Source organism: Priapulus caudatus, unplaced genomic scaffold (assembly GCF_000485595.1).
Source record: "Priapulus caudatus unplaced genomic scaffold, Priapulus_caudatus-5.0.1 Scaffold751, whole genome shotgun sequence".
NCBI lineage: Eukaryota > Metazoa > Priapulida > Priapulimorpha > Priapulimorphida > Priapulidae > Priapulus > Priapulus caudatus.
Window position 1 is genome coordinate 121,628 of NW_014577812.1, and position 12,357 is coordinate 133,984.

The window sequence follows — 12,357 nt, forward strand, 5'->3', positions numbered from 1 at the left end:
TGCTAAATGGACGCCACTGAGTCCCTGTCAATTCTCCACTATTTGTTTTTGTCATTTCGTGAGACGGCAACTACTATTTATGAACTGCGGGTGTGTTGCGTCGCGCGCGCGCGTGCGTGCGTGCGTGGTGTTTTGTGTCGTGCGTGTGAGTTGTGTCACTGTGTGTGGCTAGTGCGAGTGCGCTGTCGCTTTGCGTCCCGGCGCGGCCTGGTCTGGTGTGTGTGCGTGCGTCGTGCGCGCGTGCGTGTTTATGTCCTTGTCCTGTGTGCGTTGCTGTGTGCGTGTTGCGTATGCGTGTTTGTGTCGTACACGTGGTGCTGCGTGTTGGTACGTTGCGTGTGAGTGTGTTCACTCGTGTGTACGTTGTACGTGTGTGCGTAGTGGCGCGCGTTGGCATATGCATGTGAGTGGCGGTGTGCGTGTTACGTGGCATGACATTGTGCGTTGTGCGTGTGTGTCACTGCTGTGTGCGTGCTGCCTGGGCGTCGTGACGTGCGAGCGTGCGTCTCGTGCTGCGCGTGCGTGTTTGCTGGCCTGGTGTGTCACTGGTGGCTGTGCCGCGTGTGCGTGTGCGTATGCGTATGCCGTGCATGCGCGCGCCGGTGCGTGCGTGCAGTGCGTGTGTTGTGTGGCAGCACCGGAGGTGGGTGAGTGCTGTCACTGTGTAGTCTTAGCTGCGAGTGCGTGTGCCGTTTGGGTCTTGTGTGGTGTGCGTGCGGTCAGATGCTGCGCGTGCGTGTTTGTGTCCTTGTGTGTGCTCGTGCGAGCTGGTTGGTGCGTGTGCGTATGCGTGTTTGTGTGATCACCGTGTGTTGGTGTGCGTGTGCGTGTGAGTGTGTACTGTGAGTGTACGTGTACGTGCTGCGTTGTGCGTGTGGTGTGCATATGCAGCTACAAGTGAGTGAGTGTGCGTGTTGCCAGGAACGTGCATGACATGTGCGTGTTGCGGTGTGTGTCACCTGGTGCTGCGTGTGCCTGGGCGGCCCTCCGGTGCGTGCGAGCCGCTGCGTCGTGCGCGCGTGCGCATGTTTGTGTGTCCTGTCGTGTGTCGCTGTGTGCGTGGTAGTGTGCGTATGCCGTATGCGTGTGCGTGTGCGTTGTGCGTGTGCGTAGTGCGTCGTGCGGTGCGAAGTGTGCAGTGCGCGTTGCGTACGTGCGCGCCGTCGCGTGTGCGTGATTGCGTGCGTTGCCGTGCGTGTTGCTGTGTACTTCGTGGTGTGTGTGACGTGCGTGTGCGTAGTGAGGGTTTCACCAAATGCAGTTGTGCACGAGTGCGTGTGGGGGTGTGAGCTGTGTCACTTGATGTGCGTGCTGCGTGTGCTGTGTGCGTGTGCGAGTGTGCGTGTGGTGTGCGTGTGCGATCGTGCGTGTGCGCTGCTGCCATGTGAGTGTGATCACTGTGTGTGCGCGGCTTCGTGAGTGTGTCACTGTGTTGTGACGTACGCCGTGTCGCGTGGTTGCGTGTCCGCATGCTGTAATCTTTGCGACTTTGTTTTTACCCTGGGGTATTTTATTCAACTAAGCAAAAGCAAACAAATACAAAATAAGAATAGCCTTAACATATTTATCTTATGTATCATAATATCAGGAGTATATAATAGAAGATTCTTCTAGTATATTATACTCCTGATAATATGTATCTTCAACATAATGTCATAAAGTATAGCTACAGAAGGCGTATCTATTGATACTGTTTTAGCCCATACAATTAATGTAACCCAACCAAGAGGATAATGCATAAATATAAAACAAAAATAATAAAAAAAAATCATATAATAAATAAAAAATAAAAATAAATATAAAATAAAAAAATAAAAAATAATAAAAAATACTAAAAAAAATATATACAAAAAATAAAAAAAATATAACAAAAAAAAAAATAATAAAACAAAATAAAAAAAAAACCCCATCCTCTTGCGGGGGGATTTCAGGGTTACATTGATTGTATCTATATACTTGTAAGCTTCATCTAGAGAAATTATCATTGCAAAGCAAATATATTATAAATACATTTCAAACTCACAGTTCAAGTGACGGATAATTCGTATCGTTATGCAGTAATCCCAGAGCACTGGCGCCAGTGACGCGATCGTGTTGTTTTCACCGGCGTTCTGCTGGTGGACACATTTTCCCATTACGGAAACAGCCGAAGTGTGCGCGACGTAGAGCGTGGCCTTGGACTCGTGCCTGGGAAACGTCACGCCGTCAACCGGCTAGTAGACTGGTACTCGCTCCCACCTCGATTACTCGGATGGGTGCTAAGCCAGGAACACCTAAGCCGTGAGGCCTAAGCGAGAGGTGGACCGCGGTACAGTCTACGGCTAGCCAGCTATTTTGTACCATGCATCGGTGGCAACGAATAGTCGACGACATAAACTACTTTCTCCGCGTCCAAGTAAGCCATGGCAGAAGATATGGTGCCAATAAAACAACCGACGATTAAGTATACACAGGTATGAATACTCATTACAGTAGTACGTGTTAGCTATTAAGTACTTTGCTCAGTAGATAACTCATGTAGTATAGTAGTATTAGCAGGCCCGTAGCACAGCTTTTCTATTAAGCAGTATTGGCGGGGGGGGGGTTGTTTCTTGGCCATGTTGCAATTTAACTCCGGCAGAGGGCCGTTGTAACAGGATTTGCTACCACGGGGGGGGGGGGGCTACTAACCGCTAACCCCAAAAGTTGCAGAACACCGCGAAAGGGGTCTGAAATTTTTTTAAATTAGAACCCCCTCAGATGCGTTTTCTTGCGACAGAGCAAGGGGGTCGGACTCCCTGGCCACCCCCCCCCCACAAAAAAAACAACACACGCCCCTGCTCGGCGCGAAGCGACCAGGCGAGGGAGCCAAGCGACCGAGCGGGCGGTAGGGTGTGGGAGGGGGCTGTGTCACTGTGTCACCCTCACCGCACGATGGAGATTTTGCAATTATTACACTAAAAATGGATCACTGTAGGCTGAAATTCTTGCAAAATTTTCAAATTAAATTATTTTTGCGTTGGGTTTGGGATCCCCGAATATTTACAAATAATAACCCAACAGGGTACAAAGGTAATTAACCTAGCTACTCTGGTGGGTCACATATATTTGTATCTGAAAGCAAAGTATACTAAATGGTTAGAGCTATACACATGTTGCCACCAGGACTGGAGTACATGTATGTGCCCAGCTATGATGTGTTGCCCACATATTTTTGTCCTATTTTTAGTTGGTCCTATATATCCTAGTCTATCCTGGTCATATCAAAGGCACATAACCTATGACAGAACATTTAATAGTTTATGTGGTCTTGATCATGCGTATACATCCTAGAAATTGTTTTTATGATAATTAAAAATATAGAGGTTATCAAAAATATATTGTAGCCACTTTACTGATTTAATGTACAAATGTTTTTCCCCAGATATTTTACAACAATGAATTTCATGATTCCATAAGTGGGAAAACTTTTTCTACCATCAATCCTTCAACGGAGGAAAAGATAACTGATGTACAGGAGGGTGACAAGGTAGGTGTATAGGTGTGCAGTACACTTGCACAGGTGTGCAGTACACTTGCACTTTTGTATTTGAAAATTATCTCTTTATTCGTCATTAGGACTTTGTATACATGTCAAATTATGACTTATAGTGGTATAACCACTTAGCAAATAACTAAAAAAAAGCATGTAGCTATAGGCAAGATATGTAAGTTGTAACAGATGAGTGTAGGGTATATCTGGCATCTTTTATCAGGCTGATGTTGATGCTGCTGTCAGGGATGCTCGGCTTGCCTTTAAGCGCGGATCACCATGGCGCACAATGGACGCATCTCAACGAGGAAACATCATCATGAAATATGCCGATCTTTTGGAAAGGGATATTCAGTACTTGGCTGTGAGTTGGACTTGACTACATGTTGTGTATGTGAGCAGTTACGGCATGATGTACTTCATGTACTTTAAAATTGAAACTGCATGACGTCTGATTTCATGTGATTAGTAGTAGTGCCAAGTGGTATATCCCATCCAGTTAATTTCTACCTCTGTGTAGGTCAAGGTTTCAGGCTGCTAAACATTCTAGTACTGCTGACTTTTAGGCATACATATGTCTGTTAGTGGGTGCGTCTTCTTATCAGATTGTGACACATAGTCATAAAAATACACGTGCTGTACTGTTGATTTTCACCTGGATCAATTGTCCAAGGTGTACTCTATAACGTCACTGAAGCAATTTTGTTATTGACAATCCTTTCACGTGGGTGCCTGGATGAGATAGCGTTTGCTGACAAGGCAGTGCTTGTTTTAGAGCCTTGAGACCCTGGACAGTGGCAAGCCTTTCAAGGACTGTGTTGAAGACGTCAGGGGATCCGCAGGCTTGTTCCGGTACTATGCAGGCTGGTGTGATAAGATTTGTGGCAAGACCATTCCTGTCGGTTAGTGCATTACATATGGCAAAGCACCTTGAATGCGATATCATAGCCTCCTCAAAGAATTAACCATTAGTTTCTTAATTCAATTAAAAAAGCTATCGTTGTTTAGTCATGTAATCGGAATGTACTAGCTAATTAAATGTATAAGTTTCTAATTCTCTAAGTAAGCAATTAATGTTTTCTGTGAGGCTGCAGATTTGTAATTTGATGTACTTCATTTGCTGAACATTGTAAAGGTACAACAATGCTTGTATTTATTGTTGAATGTGTTTCTCTGTAAGTTTCTGCCTATCTTTAAGGTATATTTGTAAAATGACCATTCCAGATGGGGACTTCTTCTCCTATACACGCCATGAGCCCATTGGAGTGTGCGCTCAAATAATTCCTGTAAGTACATCAATCTCATTCAACTCTTTAGCTAATTAAGTGCCTTTAAAATTAGACTAAGAAGCAACAAAGTTCATCCCTATAATTTTATTTTTTTCTATTAATCAGAATGTATAATGTAAATTTTTAGAAGTCTTTATATTTTATCCATGTAAGAATTGAGTAGTATTGCTCTTATTGAGATAATTAACCATAATTAAGAGATAATTCGGCCATTATTTTTACATTTAAACTGTTGAATGAGCACATAAATATCATTGCTTTAACCACTATGCATAATAAATATATGTAAACCTGTATGCAAAGATTTTCCCCTGAATGCTTTCTCAGTGGAACTACCCGATCATGATGCTCGCATGGAAACTCGGCCCGGCACTAGCCTGTGGCAATACAATCATCTTGAAACCTGCCGAACAGACGCCATTGACTGCTCTCTACTGTGCTTCCCTTTGTAAGGAGGTATGTGTACCGCTGTTGGCTCAAGATAATCAAGGGCAACTTCATCAACATAATTTGATATTTACGTTAAGAATACACTTAGGGTTACCGACAGGTACCACTGTAGAGTTTGAACCTAAACGTTTAGCCATACGTGGTTCATATAGTATATGCACTAGTAAAGATTCCTTGGAATTTTTTTTTAATGGTTCATTTATTTATTTTACCATTTGTAGTGGTGTAGTATCTATTGTAGTTAATGTCATTGTTAGCCGTAAATGTGCTGCGATGGTAACAGTAACTTTTGTACAGGCAGGGTTTCCTGCTGGAGTGGTGAATGTCGTTCCCGGTTACGGACCGACAGCAGGTGCTGCACTGGCTGAACACATGGACGTCGACAAAATTGCATTCACTGGCTCTATCGAGGTGACGTGATGTTTTTAAAATTGTATTATCCTCAAAATTAGCATTGCTCTGCTAGGTTTTCTGATTGATAATTGAATTTTCTTTCAAACGTGCATTAGAAATGTGTCATTAGTTTAATTTGATGTTCACAAATAAATTGTGAGTAATGGTGGTTAGGAAACAAATATGAGGGATATGGAATTTCTGAGAAATAATTAGAGTTGGAAAACGTTGTATGAACATTTATAATTAAAACTACACACTAATACGTGTTAGCGATATTAGCGTTTACCTCACACACACGCACGCGCACGCACGCACACAGACACACACACACACACACATGCACACACGCATTTATATATATATATATGTGTGTGTGTGTGTGTGTGTGTGTGCGTGCGTGCGTGCGTATGTATGTGTTTATTTATAGTGTCGTTCTTGTCATAGGTAGGAAAGCTAATTCAGCAGGCTTCTGGGAGGTCAAACTTGAAGCGAGTCACCTTAGAATTGGGAGGCAAAAGCCCCAACATCATCTTTGCTGATGCTGACAGTTAGTACATACACAGTAGTCTATCATTTTTATTAACGCAAATGCTTATAGATCATTGGTTTGCTGAAATAGCGTTTTAATATGAAAAGTGGATTATTGTTATGAATGTGTTTATAAACAAGTTTGCACGAGATCACCATACAAGTAATGAAAGTTTAATTTGACTGTTTAAAACGTTCAATTTAAGATAAGGGTGAAAAGGTGTCTGTATCTTGGCAGCATCTAGTTTTATGCCCAGTATTTGAGAAAATATTAAACTGGCGGAAACATTTCGCCATCGCTTAAGCCAACTGTGTTCGAAACCACGCTGAGACTGCCACGGCCGAGTGGTCAATACATCGCATGTCTGACGGAGCGTCCTCTTTGCAGTGAGCAACGCCGTCGAGTGGGCGCACTCGGGCATCTTTGTCAACATGGGGCAGAACTGCTGCGCGGGAAGTCGCGTCTTTGTGCAGGAGGGCGCGTACGATGAGTTTGTGCGGCGCAGCAAGGAGAAGGCTGAGGCAAGAGTCGTCGGCGATCCGTGGAATCCAGCGAGCGACAATGGGCCGCAGGTTAGCACGTGTGTGGGCTCATGGCATAGACCAATCAAAACCGCGTGCCTGGCTTTGTCGGAGAGCAACTCGCGCAGACAACTGAGGCAGCAGCTACGCGATCGCCCCACACACATTCTCATCGCACTCATTCATGTTACTAGCACGTGTGCGCGTGTGCGACAGGTGGTAGACATGCCACGAGCTGAACGAAATAATTTCATTGGATTTCATTGAAAACTATGAATTCATATTTATCTTGTGTTAAATCCAAGAAATTAACTTACTATCGAAATTTTCGATCTCCCTTTGGTATATCTTCATTAGGATGTGACGTCACCATAGGTGGCAGCAGGTGACGTCTATCTTGCTGCCACCTATATGGTGACGTCACATCCTGATGAAGATTTCCCAAAGGGAGATCGAAAATTTCGATAGTAAGTTAATTTCTTGGATTTAACACAAGATTTTCTGAAGGGATATCGAATATTTCAATAGTAAGTCAATTTCTTGGATTTAACACAAGATAAATATGAATTCATAGTTTTCAATGAAATCCAATGAAATTATTTCGTTCAGCTTGTGGTATGTCGACCACCTGTTGCACGCACACGCGCGCGCTAGTAACATGAATGAGTGCGATGAGAATGTGTGCGGGGCGATCGAGTAGCAGCTGCCTCAGTTGTCTGCGCGAGTTACTCTCCGACAAAGACAGGCACGCGCGGTTTTAATTGGTCTATGCGGGTAATTCGTGGACGTGTGATACATGTACATCAGGGGTTAATAATGACAAATTAACCCTTGATCTATATGAATATATATTTATATATTCACCTCCTATGCACGCACGCACGCACGCACGCACGCACGCACGCACGCAGGCACGCACTCACGCACGCACGCACACACACATGTCTAGGAGGTGAATATGTGTTAGCTTATGTATATCCACTAGAGGTGGTATATACGTGGTTGTAGTTGCAGCAGCAGCAGCTGTACCAACAGCTTTATAATGCCAAATCTAATTGCTTAGTAATCATCATAATATACTACAGCCTTTACTCTAATGGTGCAGGTTTACTAATTATGTATTGTCCTGTATAGTGTCTGTATATGCAGTATAATTTTGTAGAACCCTGTAAGAACATTTGAATGGCTTTCTACAGATCAATAGTGAATGTGTGTATGACGAAGAATGTGTGTAATGACATGTGGATCATGTGGTAAGTAGGATCTCTACCGCTTTTCAGATCAGTCGAGAGCAGTTTGATCGTGTCATGGGTTTCATTGACAGTGGAAAGAAAGAGGGAGCCACATTAGTTTGTGGAGGCAAACGTGTAGGAAACAAAGGGTACTTCATCAGTTCAACAATTTTTGGAGATGTAAAGGACGATATGAAAATAGCACGTGAAGAGGTAAGGGTGAACGGTGCATCCATTTCGGTCAGTGCTTCTCAGTGGATTTACGATGTATTTTTATGCATGTAAATATTAATGGTTGTGTTTGGTTAGAGTAATTAAGCAGTTGCTAATGGATGGGTTTGCCTCTCGTTAACAGTGACACTGATGATCTTCATGTGATATTCATTCTGTGCTGTCTATCTATTTGTTGATCTACCTGTACCTATTAATTATAGTCTATTATTTATTATTTACTACTCTAAACTAACACCATTCTTATAATATATTTTTTATGTAAAAAAAATTATTTTTAAATTTTATATTCTTATATTGAAATAATATTCATCTACATTTGAAGATCTTCGGACCTGTGATGCAAGTGTTGAAGTTCAAGGATGCGGAGGAGGTTCTGGAACGAGCGAACCGCACCGCTTACGGACTTGCCGGCGCTGTCTTTACGAAGGACGTTAACAAGGCTTTCATGATCGCCAACGGTCTCGAGGCTGGATCCGTGTGGTACGAACACGTGCACGGTTAAACCCAGGGGCGTAGCTACGGGGGGGCACAGAAAATTTGTGGGGGCACCCCCACAAATTTTCTGTGGCCCCCCCAGGTGGCCCCCCCACTGAAAATTCATGGCTGAATAAAAAAAAAATTGAATTAAAAAACAATGCCGTTAGAGAGCAGTATAAATAAAAGAAAAGTTATATATTGTGCCCCCCCCACGAAAATGTAAGGCCCCCCCCAGTGCCCCCCCCCCCCCCGCTGAAAAAATCCTAGCTACGCCACTGGTTAAACCCACGCAAGACACCACCTTAAATTACTGCTTAATTTATTAATTAATTAAATGTTTAAGTGCTTAATGGTTCGTGAAGGCCATGTTTGGCATTTCTCTTGAGTGGCAGTTTTACAGTGAAACTCCCTCTATAGAAGGGACACCTGTGTATAAAGGCCATAAGTTTTTGCCATTTTTCTTGTGTGGCCATTACATACAGGTGCGACTGTTTTCCTGGTTTAAACAATACCTGATACTTCCTATCCTACCAATGGCGCAACGTGAATTTGTTTAATTACTGCTTACGTCGCTGCCATGTACGTGGCGTGATGTAGTATTGGATCAAGATGCATTTGGGTGTAAGCAGCACCTTTGGCACCTGGCAATAGTACGACGAAGGTTGCAATATGTTCAGTGTGTAATGAAACCTGTAGCAAGGCTTATCACTGTTTGATGTTCTGTGAAGGAAATACTGCTGGTTTGCTTCTACAATTTATATTCGGTGACTTCGTCAGTTTGGTTGCACAGTAGGATTTTTAGTTGCCCGAATAATATAGAACTGTGCTGTTTGACAATGTAGTATTGACTCTTTAACCTGTATACACTGAGTGCCATATGAAATTATACATGCAGGGTGAATTGCTACGATGTGGTCACTTCCCAAGTTCCGTTCGGAGGCTTCAAAATGTCTGGCCACGGCAGAGAACTGTAAGTGCGCTGTGCTGTGTTATGAGCAGTTAATTACTGTTACACAAATTACCTCTACTACTACTAGTCTATACTATACTACTACTCAACTATACTATGACACGAATTGCCTCACGAGCGTCTGAATCTGGAACGAACAGAGCGTTCTAGGTTACGAGTAATCATCGCTTGTCTGGTATTTCAGGGGCGAGTATGGCTTGCAGGAATACACAGAGGTGAAAGCTGTAAGTATGGCAGCTACAAGTGCTATTGTGCACGTTTTCTGCAAGTGCGAACCTATTAATAATGTCCAATTTTATTTAACAGTGTTTATGTATAGCCTAGTGAATTTAGAAAGAGTGTGCAGAACCAGTTATATAGCTTGTTATTGTGGTTATATATTTAATAGCGATTTATTAATATTTCATGATGAATTCACAGGTGACTATCAAGCTTGATGCTAAGAACTCGTAATTGAGTTATTCTGCATGATGGCTGCTGATGCTGCTGCTGCATACACCTCGATCGAAAATTGATGATAATTAAAATCTACTGAAAACATTGTTGGTATTGTTACCATGAAGTTGCTCAATCTGATTGTGAATGATATATTTACGAAATGACTGCAAAATCTGTGATTGCTAACCTAAGCAATAATGTAAACTTTGTTCAAACATATTAAGACCTTGGGCGTGATTAGGAAATATTGCGTTTGTTTTCCCCATAGCAGTTTCAGCTTGAATTTTAAAATTGTCTACTAAAATTCGTACACACTGAGACATTAATTGAGAGGCGTGCAGATACATAAACATGTTAAAATCGTGTGGATTCTATGGAGATTCTATGGAATAATATCATTTAAGGATCAGACCATGGTATGCACTTATACAGATGGTCAACAGACATGGACTTGCACAAGGCACATGGATAAGAGTAGTTCATGTTAACAATGATAACGCCTAGAATAGATGAAGATGGTCTAGAAATAGTTAACAGATTAGTGATGATCATGGACAGTCTATAGTAAGAATTTTTTTTAATATTCCGGAGCTTGGCTGCAGCTCGACCTCAATGTGCGCGTGTGAGTTTATTTACTACAACTGCGGTACAAGCATTTAGGGAAAGTAGAGTTAGAAGTTTCATTACAGATTTTCTGTAATTTTCAAGACTGTAATTTTTGTCCAAGCCTTGTAAAAATGTGGCATTCTCACTTCATAGTGGGAATGCCACGAGTCACAGGGTTTAAATTAATACGTGCTGGTAACGATAACGGCTGACATAGAGGATACTCTCGATAGAGTTAATAGATTATCTAGGCACAGTGTCTTGTACAACGAAAAATAATTGACAATAAGCAATGGAACCTGGGTATAAGCACCGGGAATACGGACTCTATTGGACCCCATCAGTAGCACCTGGAATCGATGTAGATACTTTAAATATTGTTACTCCAGTATTATCCAGTAAAATCCAGAAGAAAAACAAGAAGATCCAACGTGGTGGTGTAGGCATAATGCGGTGTGACTGTCGAGTTTTTTTGTCGTGTCTACTGGGTGTGTGTGGGGGGGGGATACTAGGCGTGATACTAGTTTGTGAGATGATTTGCTCGTCCCACGTCTGTTCTGGAGTTTTCTCGTCACGGTGCGTGTTCTACGTTACATTCTCCGAGCTGCTTAATAACCTACAGCTTTCTTAGGAAATCCTGTGAAATCTGTATTCTGAATTGTGATTGTGGTATGTTTGTACGACACTGACTGACACAGTGTTACCAGATATTGTTAACATCTTATGGCTAGTCTCTTGACTCTATACGTATATAGTTATCTAATATAAGTGAAATTTGATACACTGAATTTATGTAATCATTATTTTAATATGCATTTTAAATTATCTATGCACGCACATTCGTCAAACAACTCTTCACTACATAAAAGGCCTTTCAGGGGATCAGACTGCATACACGACTTTCAACATTTTTAGCATGTGTACCCTTGGCCGGCAAACCTCCGTGTTAAGTTAAGTTAAATGATGTAAAAATAAATTAACAAAATAAAATAACTAAATTAATTCAAGTGATTCACTTACATGATCAAACATCAGGACAACCATCAATCATATTCATATTCATAATAGCGAGACCCGTTGTGCACTGGTGATATCAGGAGTAAAAAGAATCCATTTCCTGATATTATTCCATATAGGAAATAATTCCTTACTCGGGAAAGTGGTCCCGGAAATAATTAATATGATAACTGCCTTTTGTGCTCCCACGTAAAGGTTGTTTACGATTACAAATTCACCAGAACGATGACAGGAATTGGGTCGCCGCTATATTGCAGGATCTACCAACGAGAATGAGAGGCGACCGGTCTTATCACGTGTTGACGTTTCGATTCAATTAGTGTTTCATGACATACGCGTAAGTCATTGTATATAATACGCTCAATGGGATTGAGTGTTCCGCACACGCAGCCGCAGAAATGCGGGAATTGTGAGGGTGTACTGATTACCGTCTCAGTTTGACAATGGAATTCCCACACATATGCAAAATGTAACTTATCACCAAAACTCGCGGTGCGTTGTAACCGGGAGCAGGGGTGTATCCAAGATTTTTTCTGGGTGGGTCGTGAAATCCAGTAAAATTTTTTTGGACCTTTTCACAACGCAATAGCAGCAAGATGTGTTTACAATGTCGATACAACAGGGGCGTGTACAGGATTTGTACCAGGGGGGGGGTCTAACCGTAACCAAACTTGGTAAGCACGCGAA

The 12,357-nt window shown here is 42.4% G+C and overlaps 1 protein-coding gene across 1 annotated transcript; it reads left to right on the top strand.

Annotated features, from left to right (window-relative positions):
• Positions 1-2,313: 2,313 nt before the first annotated feature.
• LOC106813288 (retinal dehydrogenase 1-like) lies at positions 2,314-11,441 on the top strand. The gene is made up of 14 exons (XM_014817393.1): positions 2,314-2,453; positions 3,404-3,508; positions 3,735-3,875; positions 4,287-4,413; positions 4,736-4,797; positions 5,128-5,256; positions 5,548-5,661; positions 6,091-6,193; positions 6,563-6,747; positions 7,977-8,141; positions 8,485-8,642; positions 9,535-9,609; positions 9,794-9,833; positions 10,030-11,441. Exons 1-14 carry the CDS (start codon positions 2,403-2,405, stop codon positions 10,060-10,062), a joined length of 1,488 nt encoding a protein of 495 aa, XP_014672879.1. The 5' UTR covers positions 2,314-2,402; the 3' UTR covers positions 10,063-11,441.
• Positions 11,442-12,357: the final 916 nt, after the last annotated feature.

Bases quoted from the DNA above. Each gene is read 5' to 3' on its own strand.
- LOC106813288 (XM_014817393.1), top strand. From the start codon at position 2,403: ATGGCAGAAGATATGGTGCCAATAAAACAACCGACGATTAAGTATACA. The intron at 8,142-8,484 runs GTAAGGGTGAAC...CTACATTTGAAG, and splicing joins TGAAAATAGCACGTGAAGAG to ATCTTCGGACCTGTGATGCA. The intron at 9,610-9,793 runs GTAAGTGCGCTG...CTGGTATTTCAG, and splicing joins TCTGGCCACGGCAGAGAACT to GGGCGAGTATGGCTTGCAGG.